This window comes from Passer montanus, unplaced genomic scaffold, assembly GCF_014805655.1.
Source record: "Passer montanus isolate IOZ18808 unplaced genomic scaffold, ASM1480565v1 scaffold15, whole genome shotgun sequence".
NCBI lineage: Eukaryota > Metazoa > Chordata > Aves > Passeriformes > Passeridae > Passer > Passer montanus.
In genome coordinates this window covers 1,029,971-1,042,897 of record NW_024362051.1, presented here as the reverse complement: position 1 = coordinate 1,042,897, position 12,927 = coordinate 1,029,971, and the positions used below count along the sequence as shown (strand labels likewise).

Sequence of the window (12,927 nt, the reverse complement as noted above, 5' to 3'; positions counted from 1 at the left end):
GAGCTGAGGTTTAGCTCAAACTGAAAGTTTAACACAGGTCTGTGAGAGGCTCAGTACACTCATTAATTTTCAGAGCAATTGATTTATAAGTTATGAGCACTTTTAGATTGGAGTTACTAGTATGTCAGTCAACACATTGCTTGGAAAAGCCCCTAAGTAAGAATAAATAAATCCAAAGGTGAACATATGATCAGCCATATAAATACAAATGTGTGTATATAGAAATATAAATATACACACATACACACACACTTACATAACTACTGTCCTAAAGTACTATGCAGTATCTTTGAGTAATTAAACCAGATGAGAGGATTCTATATCAATGGTGCACCTGAAGGCAAGGACTTTTTTTAAAATCAGTTATTACTGAGGTGAAATGAAAATTGTTTCATTGCTATATAAGAATTTCATTTATTTATTGGTGTGACCAACTTTGTGTCTTGGTCCCATAAATCATACTTTGGTGTTTACCTCAACATAGCAAATAAGAAAAATATTAAAACCCCTCACCCCCCAACAGTTCAAGGAGTGCTTTACCAGGAGAAACTAGGGCAGGTTAAGAGATGCAAAATATGCTGGTGTGTAATTAAGGAAGTGTAAGCTGCTTTGTAAGAACTGCCTGTTGTGCCTGCTCTTATCACTTGCTAGGTGAAAGCCTGATATTATCTCGTGTGCTGCAAGTTCCCCACCTAAATTACCTTGTGGTATTTGGTTCCTGTAACCTTGCTCTGCAAGAAGTGTCAAAGGCAGGGCTGAGGCTTTGCCTGTCGAGGTTTAACCCCAGTCAGCAGCCAAACCCCTCACAGCCACTCCCTCACTGCCCTGTCAGCAGGATTGGGAAGAGAACTGGAAGGGTAAAAGGGAGAGAACTTTGGAATGAGTTCAGTTGGGAAAGTAAAAGGTGTGCACGCAAGAAAAGCAAAGCAAGGAATGAATTCTGCTTCCCATGGGTGGGTGGGTGTTCAGCCTTCTCTGGGGGACCAGGGCTCCATCACATGTGACAGTGACTTGGGAAGATGAACACCATCGCTCAGAACATCCCCCTTCCTCCAGCAGAGGAGCTGGTTAAATGCTGCTGGTGGAAGGTTAGCTGGAGGGCTGGACCTCTGAAAATGGCCTGATTCCTGTCAGTTTTGAGCTATCCCCTGAACACTCATTTACCTGCTTTCCTCCCTCCCACACCTCAGACGTAGGATGTGCACTTTTCCTCCCCAGATAAGACACAGCCTTGTAAAAGGTTATTTTTACAGAAAAGGAGTGATGCCTGTGCCATGGGGACAAACCTCATAGACAATTCAGAGAAGGCACTGTCATCCCAGACTACCTTGAGCATCACTGTACTTTGAAAGCTCAGAAGCCCCGGGAGAGGAGAAGGTCAAGAGATCACACATGAACAAGACACAAAGCTGTGCGAGTCTCACAGCCAGCTCTGTTCCTCGTGCTTGTGAGGCTGCAGGGTGCCCCCTGCATCACGGGGAAGTGAAGCTCCTCGTACTGACAGCTACTGCTTGTATGCCTGCATGCTCTGTTCCATGCCCGAGGAGTTCTTGCTGCCTGCAGGGCTCTCGGAGGGTGAAGGTGCTTGGAGGAGCAGCTGTGCTTTCTTCACGGAGCAGAGGTGTCACAGGCTGTGGGGTGTGTGCCTGCCAGCTTGGGGACCCTGCTGGGTAATGAACTCTGCAGGCACGCAGTGCTTTTATCTCAGCGTTCGTGAGCAGCAGAATTGGGGTAGAAACAGCAGAATCAGTTGTTATTCCATAAGGTGCTAGCATGGAAATAATCAGCATCAACAGCAGCCGTGTGACACTGACGTCAGACCTCTGTCCTGAGGCTGCCACAGTCCATGGGCACAAGCTGTCCCGTGTGCCAGCACATGGAGCCCTTGTCCTGCTGCCAGGGACGGTGCTGATGAAGTGTTGGAGTCCCCCAGGTCTCACACGCTCTCCTGGGGCTCAGCAGGGCTGTCCTGCTGCCAGTTCATGCAGATTCCTGGGGCATAGCCACGGTGATCCCATGCCATGTTGTGGGGACAGCAGGGACTCCTGTCATCACAGGTGAGCGATGCTAAGAGGTTGGTGGCTCAGGATCAATAAAACCTGAGAAGTTATTATTTAAAACTTCCTGGAAAATCTGTGTATCACATATACCTGTATTCCTGTGATGAGCAGCTGAGAACTCTGTACTTGTCTGCTTCGGAGGGAGGGAGGCTGAGGGGTGACCTCATTGCACTCTGCACTCTCCTTCCTGTGAGGAGGAGACGTGGAGAGGGAAGTGCTCAGCTTTTCTCTCCAGGGTCCAGACAGCAGGCATGGGAAAGATTCAGTGCTGCAGCAGGGAGGTTTATACAGAACATCAGGGAGCATTTTTTGTGGAAATCCTAGAACAGGCTTCCTGGAGAGGCAGTCCTACCCCAGGCTTGGCAGTGCTTGAGGCATTTGGACAGCGCCTTCCACAACGGGCGGTGACTCCGTCAGCCCTGAGTTGCTCAAATGGCTGTTATGGGTCCCTTTCCACTGAAATATTCCGTCTTGTTCCATCCCGTTCCATTCCCTTCCCACCCCATCCCGTCCCGTTCCATCCCGTTCCATTCCCATCCCGTCCCGTTCCATCCCGTCCCATCCCGTCCCGTTCCATCCCGTTCCATTCCCGTCCCGTTCCCTCCGGAGCGGCGCGGGCCGCCCTGCCGCGCCACCTGCTGGCAGGCCCCGTTCACCTCCGCTGTCCTCGAAAGCTGCGGGGCCCGTTCTGGAACACATCTGGAACACATCTGGAACACATCAGGAAACATCCTCAGCGCGCACACAGAACGAGACCGGACTGGCAGCCAGTGTGACATCTCGCTGGGCCTCAAACCACGGCGTCGGGAGTACCTTGGGCTCGGCAGAGCGGAGCCAACTCCGCCTGTCCAGCCTGCGGAACCACCTGGATGCCTGGCGTGAGCTGGAGCAGAAACTGGGAGGTAACTCCTAAAAGAGGTCACAGAGACCACAAGTGACAGGACCCCAGGGAACAACGCAAACCCCGCAGCCAGCCACCGCGCAAGCAGCAGCTCCATGCAGCTATTCCCTGCCGACTGGGGAGCAGGAACGTGGGACAGACAGTTTCCAGCGCTGTTTGCCTGGTACCACGGCTGGAAAGCGGTGCCTGGGGCAGTGCAAGCAGAAGCACAAACAGGAGCGTTGCATCCTCAGGCTGCAGTTCCTGGAGTGCCTGCTCAGAAACCCCCAAGCTGCACAGCCACAGCAATGCAAATAAACTGTTGAGCAGAGCAGGGCAGCCGCTACCCAGACATTTTTGAACACTTCCCTGCTAGCTCTTTTAGTGGGCTCAGCTGGGTTTGCTTTAGGTGAAAACGCTGCCATCTGCTACAATTATGTAATTAACCTTCATAGTTCAAACTTAATGATGCTCATTAAGGTTGAGTGTTTTTATTGGCTAACTGCTGCCACCAGTTTCGTATGGAACTGCAAAGGCAACTCTTAGGAGCCATAGTTTGAAGCATAATTAGCAATATGTGAGTGTTGCACAGGAGCATGGGTGCAGGATGGCAGAGGACCAGGTGGGAGCTTTATTTTATTCTATGCTAAGGCTGGAATGCAGTGAACAGCTGAAGTCTGTTGCTGCTGGGTCACTAATATCAAATAATCATTTACAGTGGTGAGGCAGCAGATCTGGAGTGCATGTGTGTCAACATCACAAGATCCCTTCCATCTAAGGTTGGCTTTGACTTCCATTTCCTCAGCCCTGCATCCTCCAGCTCCCTTCCCAGTACTTCTTCATTTATTCTAACAGTAATTAATGAGTGTGGTTTTTCTGCAGGTCTTTATCAAACAGTTTTAAAAAAAAATGTAGCAAATAAAGATTTTAATTAAAGAAAATGCCCAGGATCAAAAACTATGTAGCTTAATTTGCCTGTGCATATAAGACTTCTAAAAACTAGGCTGTGATGCCATAAAAATTGGTAACTAGTGTACATACCACCTTTAACTACAGCTGATCTTTGACTTTGTCCAAGAGGAATATCTGTAGTTCCCCCCATCATTTCCTGTGGACACTGATGGCTGGACTCAATACCTCGAATACACAGAGAAATAATCTGCATCACAAGGTGTTACAATCTTCCATAACCCAACAATTTATTTAAACTTACATCACAATGAGAATCTAATAATAAAATACATCAGTTCACACCAGTCTGCATTGCCATTTTTAAAGGGTCTTCACTTTATATTAAAATTTTCTGGAGGTAAAAACTACTGCATTGTACCCACAGTTCTTGAAATTGATTGTAACATTAGGCAGGTTACAAAGGAACTTTCAGAGCTAATTACACTTCAGTTAACCACGCATTTTTGGCACATCTGAATGCTTTTTTATTTTCTTCTTAAAATGATTCTATAGCAAGTCAGAGAATCATGGACATAAAGCATCACTCTCCAGTGGCAAGTGCTGCCTAAAAGAATACAAAAATTGCATCATTTGGTTACAAAATAGATATTTTCTTAGTTCTTTATCCTGACATTTAACACTGAAGTGCCACGACAGAAAAGGGCCAGGAACAGGGCCGGCCTTGCTGAGTTGCTGCTGGTCCCTTTGCTGCAAGGCTTGGCTTAAGTAAATCCCAGAGTGATGTGTTAACAAGATGTTGATGGCTTTTGCCTCCCCAGGCCTTTGCTTTCAGAGCACCCTGCAGCAGGTGTGAGGCCACCCGTAAATGTCACCCTGTTTGTCACAGTGCTGCTGCTCAAGTGACAGAGTGAGCACAGCTTTGGACAGGTTCAAGAGGGGCCGTGTTTCTGCAGGCCTTGGCAGTACAGATTAAAAATCTGAGGCTGGTGAGCCACTGCTAGGCTGGGTTTCTTCTGCCTGACACCACTGCAGCTGCTTCTTTAGAAATTCAAATGTTTTTAAGCAGGAATGAAACATTAATGGTAGTAGAGTGCCTGGCACATATTTGTACAAGTGTTTGCAGTCACTCACATGAATTTTTAAAATGTGTGAGTTGTGGTTTAGGTGATTTTTGTCGTACATCACAAACCCCAGCTGCTATGAGCTGCTGATGTTATATTAAAAATAAAAAGCAGTCCACAGTACTTGCAACCAGGGTTAGTTTTTCCCTGGCTTTTGAGCTGTAGTGTACCAATCAGAGTCCGGCACATTAAGTAGTGATTGTTTTATGTGTCACTGATTGCCAGCTCCATGTACCGATATTTATTTTGATGATTTTTTGAGATGCCTGTTAAATTGGCTATGTCCCTTCTGCTCACATTGTTCTGGTCATAACAGAAATATGAATGAACTGCTGCAGTTAAGGAGAGACTGACATAGCAGAAGAACAACAAGCACGTTACAGCTTTCTGGCTGTATTATAGCTAGATGGTCTCTCTGCTTTAGCGGGAAATAAACATTTCTACTTGTCATGGCAGGGTTACATTCTGTGCATTCTTCCAAAGCCCAAGTCAAAGCATTTTCTTGATTCAATCTTCCTACTCATCCTTTGCTGAATCCCTGATCTGAAGGCCTTTTGGTGAGACCAGTAAGTGTTCCCAGAAGGACGTTATGGCTGCTAGGAAGCATCTCTGACTACTGACTACCTTCCTTAGAGACAGATAACTTGAAGAAAGGATCATAATACTTACTCCATGAAGGAAAGGAAAGAGAAAGAAAGAAAGAAAGAAAACAGGATGCTGTATTGGAACTGTAATAGAACAGGTGTTGATGGGGAGGTTTGAAACTGACAGTAAGAGAAAATTCAAGGTATCCATGGTGCTCTTTGCATGTATGTCCTGACCCTGAAAGGCAGCCCTGTCAAAAACCTTTCAAAAATCAATTTTTCCCTCACATCCACAGTGAGAATTCATCCCTGCATTGATTTCCAATTCCTACTCAGCAGTTGCTCTGAACACAGCTCAGGTGGGAGGCAGGAGGGCAGGACACGGAGCGGGCAGAGGAGCTTTGGTGAGCAGGTCAGGCTGCACTGGGCAGGGCTGTGACACCTCTGCTCAGGACAGGTGTCAGCTGAACACCTTCACACGGATTTAGTGCAACTTCTGCTCGCTTGGAAAGCCGTGGGGAGGCAGGCAGCTGCTCAGAGCCAGCAGCCACGGCCCAGCTCACACCCTGGCTCAAGTGACAGTGGCAGTAAAAGCTGATATGTTGCAGGTGCCTTCTGGCACCTGCGGTATTTTCATGCTCTTTACAACCTTTGCAAGTTAAAGTGTCAAGGTGTGATAAACTATGTAGCAGTGCATTCCTTACATTTCATATACAAAAAAGGGCTCAAGACTGGGAGCAAGAAGGCACAAACTTGGGAAATAACATAGCTGAGGAGTTTACACAAAAGTACTATGTCATTTATTAGGCATCACTTAGCACTTATTTCACATTTTTGCCCCCAAATTACCCAAAGCAACATAAATTTCTCCACTTCCTTTCCCTTTGCACCCTTCTTTTGGATAAAGCTGCCTGTGCTCTATAGATACAGTTGCCGCAGAATATAACATGAACACAGATAAATACAACATACACAGCAAAAAATGTATTATAGTATTACAATAGTCAAATAATGTAATTAGCCTCAAGCTACGGCAGTGCCTGTGTGCTCCAGGGAACCAGTTCATGATCAGCAAGCGGGGCCACTGTACAGGAGCAAACCAGCGTCGGCAGTGTTGGGAAGAGAAGGGGCTGAGGAGGCTCTTCGGGTGCCTGGATGCAGTCAGTCATGGGGATCTGCTCACCTGGAACTCCCAGCCAGGGCCTCGGAGCTTTCTTCAGCCCAAATCAGTCTGGCAGTGGGTCCTTGGAACACCTTTACGTCTGTTCATTGTGCATACACATAAAGTCACCCCACATTTCTCCTGTTAGGCTATGTTTTCTTTATATATATAATTTTTTTTTAACCTTTTAGCTTTTGAAATTTTTTTTCTTACAACTGTTAAAAAAGTTTCATGGTAAAAATAGCTCACTATATGATACATATACCCAAAGTGGTGCGATACTTTATATAATAAAAGATGAAAATAGTCACTTTCCATAATAAAAATAAGTTCTATTTTTTGCTTATTTTACAATATACTTAATAATTCTTTTCTTCTTCTTCACTCTGCAAGTAAATAGGTCCCGTTTCGATAACGCTTCTGAGTCGATTAAAGTGGCGAGAGACCGAAGGATGGCTTACAAGCACTTTGAGCAGCCGCACTCCACGTGTCTCTCCAGTTCTTCCGTGAAGGTGGAGCCGTCCACGCACTGGAAGAAGTATTTCCTCCTCTTGCTGCGGAGGGGCACGCAGCACTGCCCGCCGCCGCAGCCGCCGCGGCACTCCAGGCGCGGCACCTTGGAGGCCGTGGCGCACGAGGTGTAGCCCTGCTGCTTACGCACCACTTCTCGAATGATGTCTCCTTGGCAGAGGTTCTCTGCTGGGACAACAGAGGTGGAAAGGAGTCAGAAACGTGGTAACTTGTGGCAGCAGCTCTCTGGCCACAGAGAGGAACACACAACTTTCCCAGGCATTGTCCTGGGGAAGGATGTGAGAAGATCAGAGTGAAGAATGAGAAACAATTCTTATCTTCACTTGCTGCACCTGGTGTTGCGCACATGTGGAATGTGTTATGGAGATTTGTTTACCAAAGGGTGGTTTCCTAACTGGCCCATGGTGATGGTGTTTGGATTGAAGGAACACTTGGGTCCACCTGTGTCCTGACTGTCTGTAAGGGCGATGGGGTTCTTAGTAAGTATAGTATAATAAAGTGATGGAGCAGCCTTCTGAGAATCATGGTGAGAATCATGGAGTCAATGCTGATTATTACCCAGCTGGGGATGCCCAGCTATGACAGTAACTATTTTGCTGGATGTTATAGATGCATATTATAATACTGGCTTTTGCAAATAGTGAAATGGATTTTATATGTGTAGTGTTAAAGTAACTTTGTTATAAAGATATAGTTCTTTTTTCTGTTGTTAATTAAGCTTAGTGAAATAGCTTATATAAGTATGCTTGTGTTAAAACTCCTGCTTGGATGGGATAACACTCACTGAACACAGGATGAGCACACCTGTACAGATCTGCCAGCCAGCAGCACTCACTGTCTGAAGATGGTGGCCAAGCCCCAAAAACTGGAGGTGGTAAGAATGGACTAAAACCAAGGAACCTGCATGCTCTAAAAAGCTGGATCCAAGGAGGACTCAGGCTAAACAGTTCTTGGAACACATAAACTACTTTGGGGGAAAGTTTACTATGCATAAGGGTCTATGAATATGCAACAGGCTGATGCAAGGGAAAAGGTGTTTAAGGGGTATCCCCAAGGATAACAGGGTGCTCTTGGCTGAGTGCCAAGATGCACCTGGCTGTAATGACCTTTGCTCCATGGTCCTTATCCCCTATGGTCCTTTATTAAGCATTTTAAATTTTCACAGGAGAGTGACTGTGGTTTTCACACTGGATATTCCCTGCACATCAGCGAGCGGCCCTGGGTTCATGATGTGATTCAAGACAAACAGATGGTGTGAGAAGAACTTTAATCTTTTACTGCTTTGTACCTGCCACCAAAACAGAGCATGTCTACACAAATGTGTAATATCCTGTGCAAGGCTGGGGCCAAGCAGGCCTGCTGCCTTTGATCAGTAGCCTGGAAGTGTTTTAATGAATGCTGAGTGTTGAGTCCTGCAACACTCCTGCAAAATAAGAATTAGTTTCACCATGTCTGCTTCTCTGGAACAAAGGTCGGCCTGCTCTGTGTTGACACTAGTGGTCTGGGATACCTGAAAGTGTCTGTGCTGTTCTGCAGTCCCTGTGCAGCAGCCACATACATTTTGGTGATGGGTATATAAAATTTGGGAAGTCTGTGGTTCATGCACAGGAAAGGACAACCTAAATAAAAATAATATAATCTAGCTCTTTCCTTCTGGACAAGAACAAAAAAAAGGCAGAAAGGATGCAGTTAAAACTCAGTGAGTTTCCAGGGAGTCTTTTCAGGTCAGGGCAGAAGAGTTGGGCCTCTGCCCTTATGGGAAAGTCTAGCATGATCTGTGGGATTTCCCTGGAAACCTGCCCAAGCGCAAGGAGGAGAATCTTTCATGCCACTTGTAAGGCCTCCCTTCCCAGCAGTGCAAATAACTGATCCCTGCTTGCTGAGGGTAAACCTCACAACAAGCTCTTTAAACATCCCATCCAAATCCTGGGAGCAGCAAACCTTGAGGATTCAAGAGACAGAGAATAAAACTCTTTGCTCCATGTCCCCATTTCTCTGTGGTAGCAGCTACCTACTGCTATGTGATTCTGTTCTCTCTGTACTGCTCTGCAGAGGCTGGCTTAGCTTTATCTTCTATTTGCCATTTCTCCCCAAGTCTGAGTGGCAGGGAAGAGAGGAGTAAAGCAGGTGTAAATCAGGTGTAAATCAGGAATGCAGCAGCACAGCCAAGCTCACCTCTGTCACAGAGCTCTCCGCTGTAGCCGGGGTCACATTCACAGTAGGGCTCCCCATGCTCCGAGACCTTGCACTGCCCGTGGCTGCATTTCAAAGTCCTGCAAGGGTTTGAGGAATTGTTCTTCTTGTCACAGAACATGCCCGTGTAGCCCTCCATGCACTTACAGGTGTAAGCAGCACCGGCAGCCGTGCACTTCCCGTGCAGACACCTGGAGAAACAGAAGCATTTAGAGCTGGTCTTTGCTGGATGTGAAAGTTCCTTTTTCCCAGAAATGTTGGATTTTGGCATTTCTGCCCATTTAATTCCTGGATAGTAATCCAAAACCAGCAGCTCAGTGTCAAACACTCTGGAGAAAACTGTGTGAGTTTTCAATGAATACTGGATAATGTTCAGAGAATACATTTAGAATTTGTGAACCAAAGTAGAAAACATTAGGCTCTCCCGTGAGCACAGACCAAGGCCTGGCACCCACACGAGACAGCTCACATTTACAGCAGCAGCACGTGGAACTAAGTGCCAACAATTAAGCTGCATGCCCAGCTTCCTGAGCAGAGTCAGGTGATGAAAACCAGTGTGATAAATGAAGGTGCTGGTGGCAAAGCCATGCACAGACTTATCAGCAGGCAGCTGTACTTGAGGGTTCCCTGGCTCCTAGGGCTTGCAGCGAGCTTTGCCATTTCCGAGGAACACCACAGGGTGGGGTGGTGATCCTGAGCAAGTTCTCTGACACTGTCCCCACTTCTGGGACAGGGGCAGACTTGACATGGGCTGAGAACAGTGAGGAAAGCAACTCTCTCCAGCCAAGGAAAAACTTCGGCATAAAGTAACTTGTCATAAGCCCATGTCTCTTTTATTTCTATTTTCTTTCTAGTACTTCAAAATCATTCCCTGTTTATGTTGAATTTTTGTACATTTAATTTTAAAGCTTTGAACTAAAAAGGACAGATTACAAGAGCAATTTCAGTCAGCTCCAGACATGCAAAATACTGTAATGAAGGGAATCACAGTCTGTATAGAGCAGTATTTTCTGCCCCACGAACCAGAGGTTACCTGATCGCTACAGGTGCATTTCCTCAGTGAGATTAACCTGTGGGTGTTGGAGCAGACACCTGCCAGCAGGGCTCCACACTCCCCTGGATACACTGGGCAGGGCTTTAGGGAGCCAGCTCCAAAGGGCTGAAGTGATTCAGGAAAGGTGGGACAGTGTGTGAGCATTAAAAATACACACAGCTGCTTTCCTTAGCAAGGGACTATGTTCATGATTGCCTCACCCTCCCTGGACTATGAGAGAAACAATCCCTCATCATGTAAACATCTGGAGCTCCCTTATTTTTCTCTGTCCAACCACAACAGCTTTGTGTTGACATTGGAAATTCAAGGAAACATTTGGGTCTTCATACCTTTGGTTTGTAAACTGTCAGGTGCTTTTCAACACCTCCAGACTTCAGTACTTTGCAGAATTAGAACCAGAAGCAAGTTTAAAATGGTACCTTTGCCAGGTTAAATTTCTGAGTGATTATTCACTGCATCAATTTACCTGTCAAAAGGACGTGCTTGTGAAAAGCGCCTTCCAAGACAGCAACTGAAGGAACTTCTAAAACAAAAGTACTTCCATCTGCTTATGAAACAACACTGAAATATGCAGCCTGCTGCTCTGCACGAGATTGTTTCCTGTGTATTGGCCATAAGAAAGCTATTCATCCCGTGTTTCTGATGGAGATGTGGTTATTGAGCCTTTGAACTGTAAATACTTTACACTCATGCTCCCTTCACATGCAACACCACGCTATCCTTTAAACTTGCACTTTAAAGGGCTGTTTCAAAGTGTAATATTTAAGTCAGCTATTTGGGAAATTTAAAACTGCTCACACTGGAGTGCATAATGGTCTTCAGGGAGTAAGTTTGAAGACTGGGCTCAGTGCAGCAGAGAGAAAACCCCTGAAATGTGTACCTCCCCCTCACAGGCTGCTCTGCTCTGGATCCGTGCAGGCTCTCACCTCCTGGGGTTAAGCCATGCCCATTAACAGGAGGTTTTGTATTTTAATGTGTAGAGTCACAGCTGAAGGTATGACCTGCAGCATTAACACCTGAGCTCCTGCAGGACCACGAGCTCCTTTGGCGAGTCAGCAACGTCTGAACAAGAAGTGGAAATTGAGAGCTGCCACAGAGGCAGACTCACAACTGTCAATAACCTCGTGTGGGGACCCAGCACCTCCAAAACCAGTCAGATGTGGTTTTGCAAGATGAAATGTGAAATATGCATTAGCTGTAAAGCTTTTGCTCTCCAGTCAGCATTTGTTTGAGCTTACTTGTGGTTGAGACATGGATCTCCAATTTCCTGGTCACACAGAGGGCCCATCCAGCCTGGGTGACATTCACAAATCACACTCGTTTTCTCCAGGGACCGGCAAATCCCGTGCTTGCAGATGTTACAGGATTTGCAGCCAGGAAGGACTCCCAGTGACTGCTGGGGTAAATCCTTGAAATCCTGCAGCTCGTTGTTGATTCTGACATCGTGAATGCAGCCATGAAAACCATTTGGTGTCTTATCTGCACCCTGGCGCAGGGATGATAGTCCAGTAGAGGTTGGGATCCCTTCAGATAAAAGCAAAAGGGGAAGGTTCACTCACACTTACAATGGTAATATATAAATTATAATTGCTAAAGCTTCTTTTGTCACAGCCCCTTAAAATCTTTGAATAATTAATTTGCATAGGACCAGGGTAAGGTAGCACAATCTCATTGTCCTTATTCTGGAAATGGAAAGAGAAAAAAATAAACTCACTTGCCCAATCTTCTGTAAGAAGTACATGACTCAAAAAAAAAAAAAAAAGAAAAAGAAAAACCAAATTATTTTTTTGCCTGGTGGCTACCTGTTCCTATCCTTAGATAATGTTCCTTCTCTCTACAGTTTAATAGCAATTATTCTTCTGAAAGCTTTGAGAATGCCTTCATTTGTCAGCAGGTAGCATCCACCTCTGGGATGCAAAAAGACAGTTTGGCTTTAGTGGGTCACAGTGTTAAGAGAGGGAGTGCTAAGAGTGCATCCCATGGAAAGTAGTGCAGGAGAGCTCTAAAGACAGTGAAGAGCACTTCAAGGGCCAGGCCAGGGCTTTGTGGCAAGCCTCTTGAGTCTTGCTCAAGTTCTTGGAAGAGTTCACACAGTGGATGGCCAGCAGGCTCTTTTGGATGTTGTTTTATGCCTTCCCCACTGATCCCAGCTTGGATGTACAGCTGCATGGGCACAGGCAAGTGCTTCCATTTTCAGCCGTGTGAGGCCTCTGAAGTCAGTGTCTGTGAGTAATGCCACTGTTAAAGGTGGTCCTAAAACAAATCCAGCGCCTGTTTAACTGTGTGTTAGGAGGAAAGTTGCTAGAACAGGTGATGTGATTGTGAGATGGACAAAACTGTGAGCACCTGAAGGTCTGTGTTAAGCTACTGTAGGTCAGGAACAATTGTTCTGGGGTAGTTTAGGGAATTACTTTAACTAAACCACCTGCA

General features: G+C 46.1%; 1 protein-coding gene and 1 long non-coding RNA gene across 3 annotated transcripts in view; both read right to left on the bottom strand.

Annotated features, from left to right (window-relative positions):
- LOC120498670 lies at nt 1–2,952 on the bottom strand. The gene is made up of 3 exons (XR_005626704.1): nt 2,717–2,952; nt 2,151–2,247; nt 1–2,045 (listed from the first exon to the last, which is right to left on the bottom strand). It is a non-coding gene; the product is annotated as an uncharacterized LOC120498670 (long non-coding RNA).
- Nucleotides 2,953–4,114: 1,162 nt separating this feature from the next.
- The window catches only part of SLIT3 (slit guidance ligand 3), a 524,200-nt gene continuing 515,387 nt past the window's right edge, over nt 4,115–12,927 (bottom strand). Inside the window, exons 37-39 of one of the 2 annotated variants that reach the window (XM_039701675.1) lie at nt 11,736–12,021; nt 9,426–9,634; nt 4,115–7,418 (exon numbers count right to left, since the gene is read on the bottom strand). In XM_039701675.1, coding sequence (XP_039557609.1) covers nt 7,177–7,418; nt 9,426–9,634; nt 11,736–12,021 — 737 coding nt within the window. In that variant the 3' untranslated portion in view covers nt 4,115–7,176. The remainder of the gene's footprint in view (nt 7,419–9,425; nt 9,635–11,735; nt 12,022–12,927) is intronic. The other variant, XM_039701676.1, reaches the window with a different exon arrangement.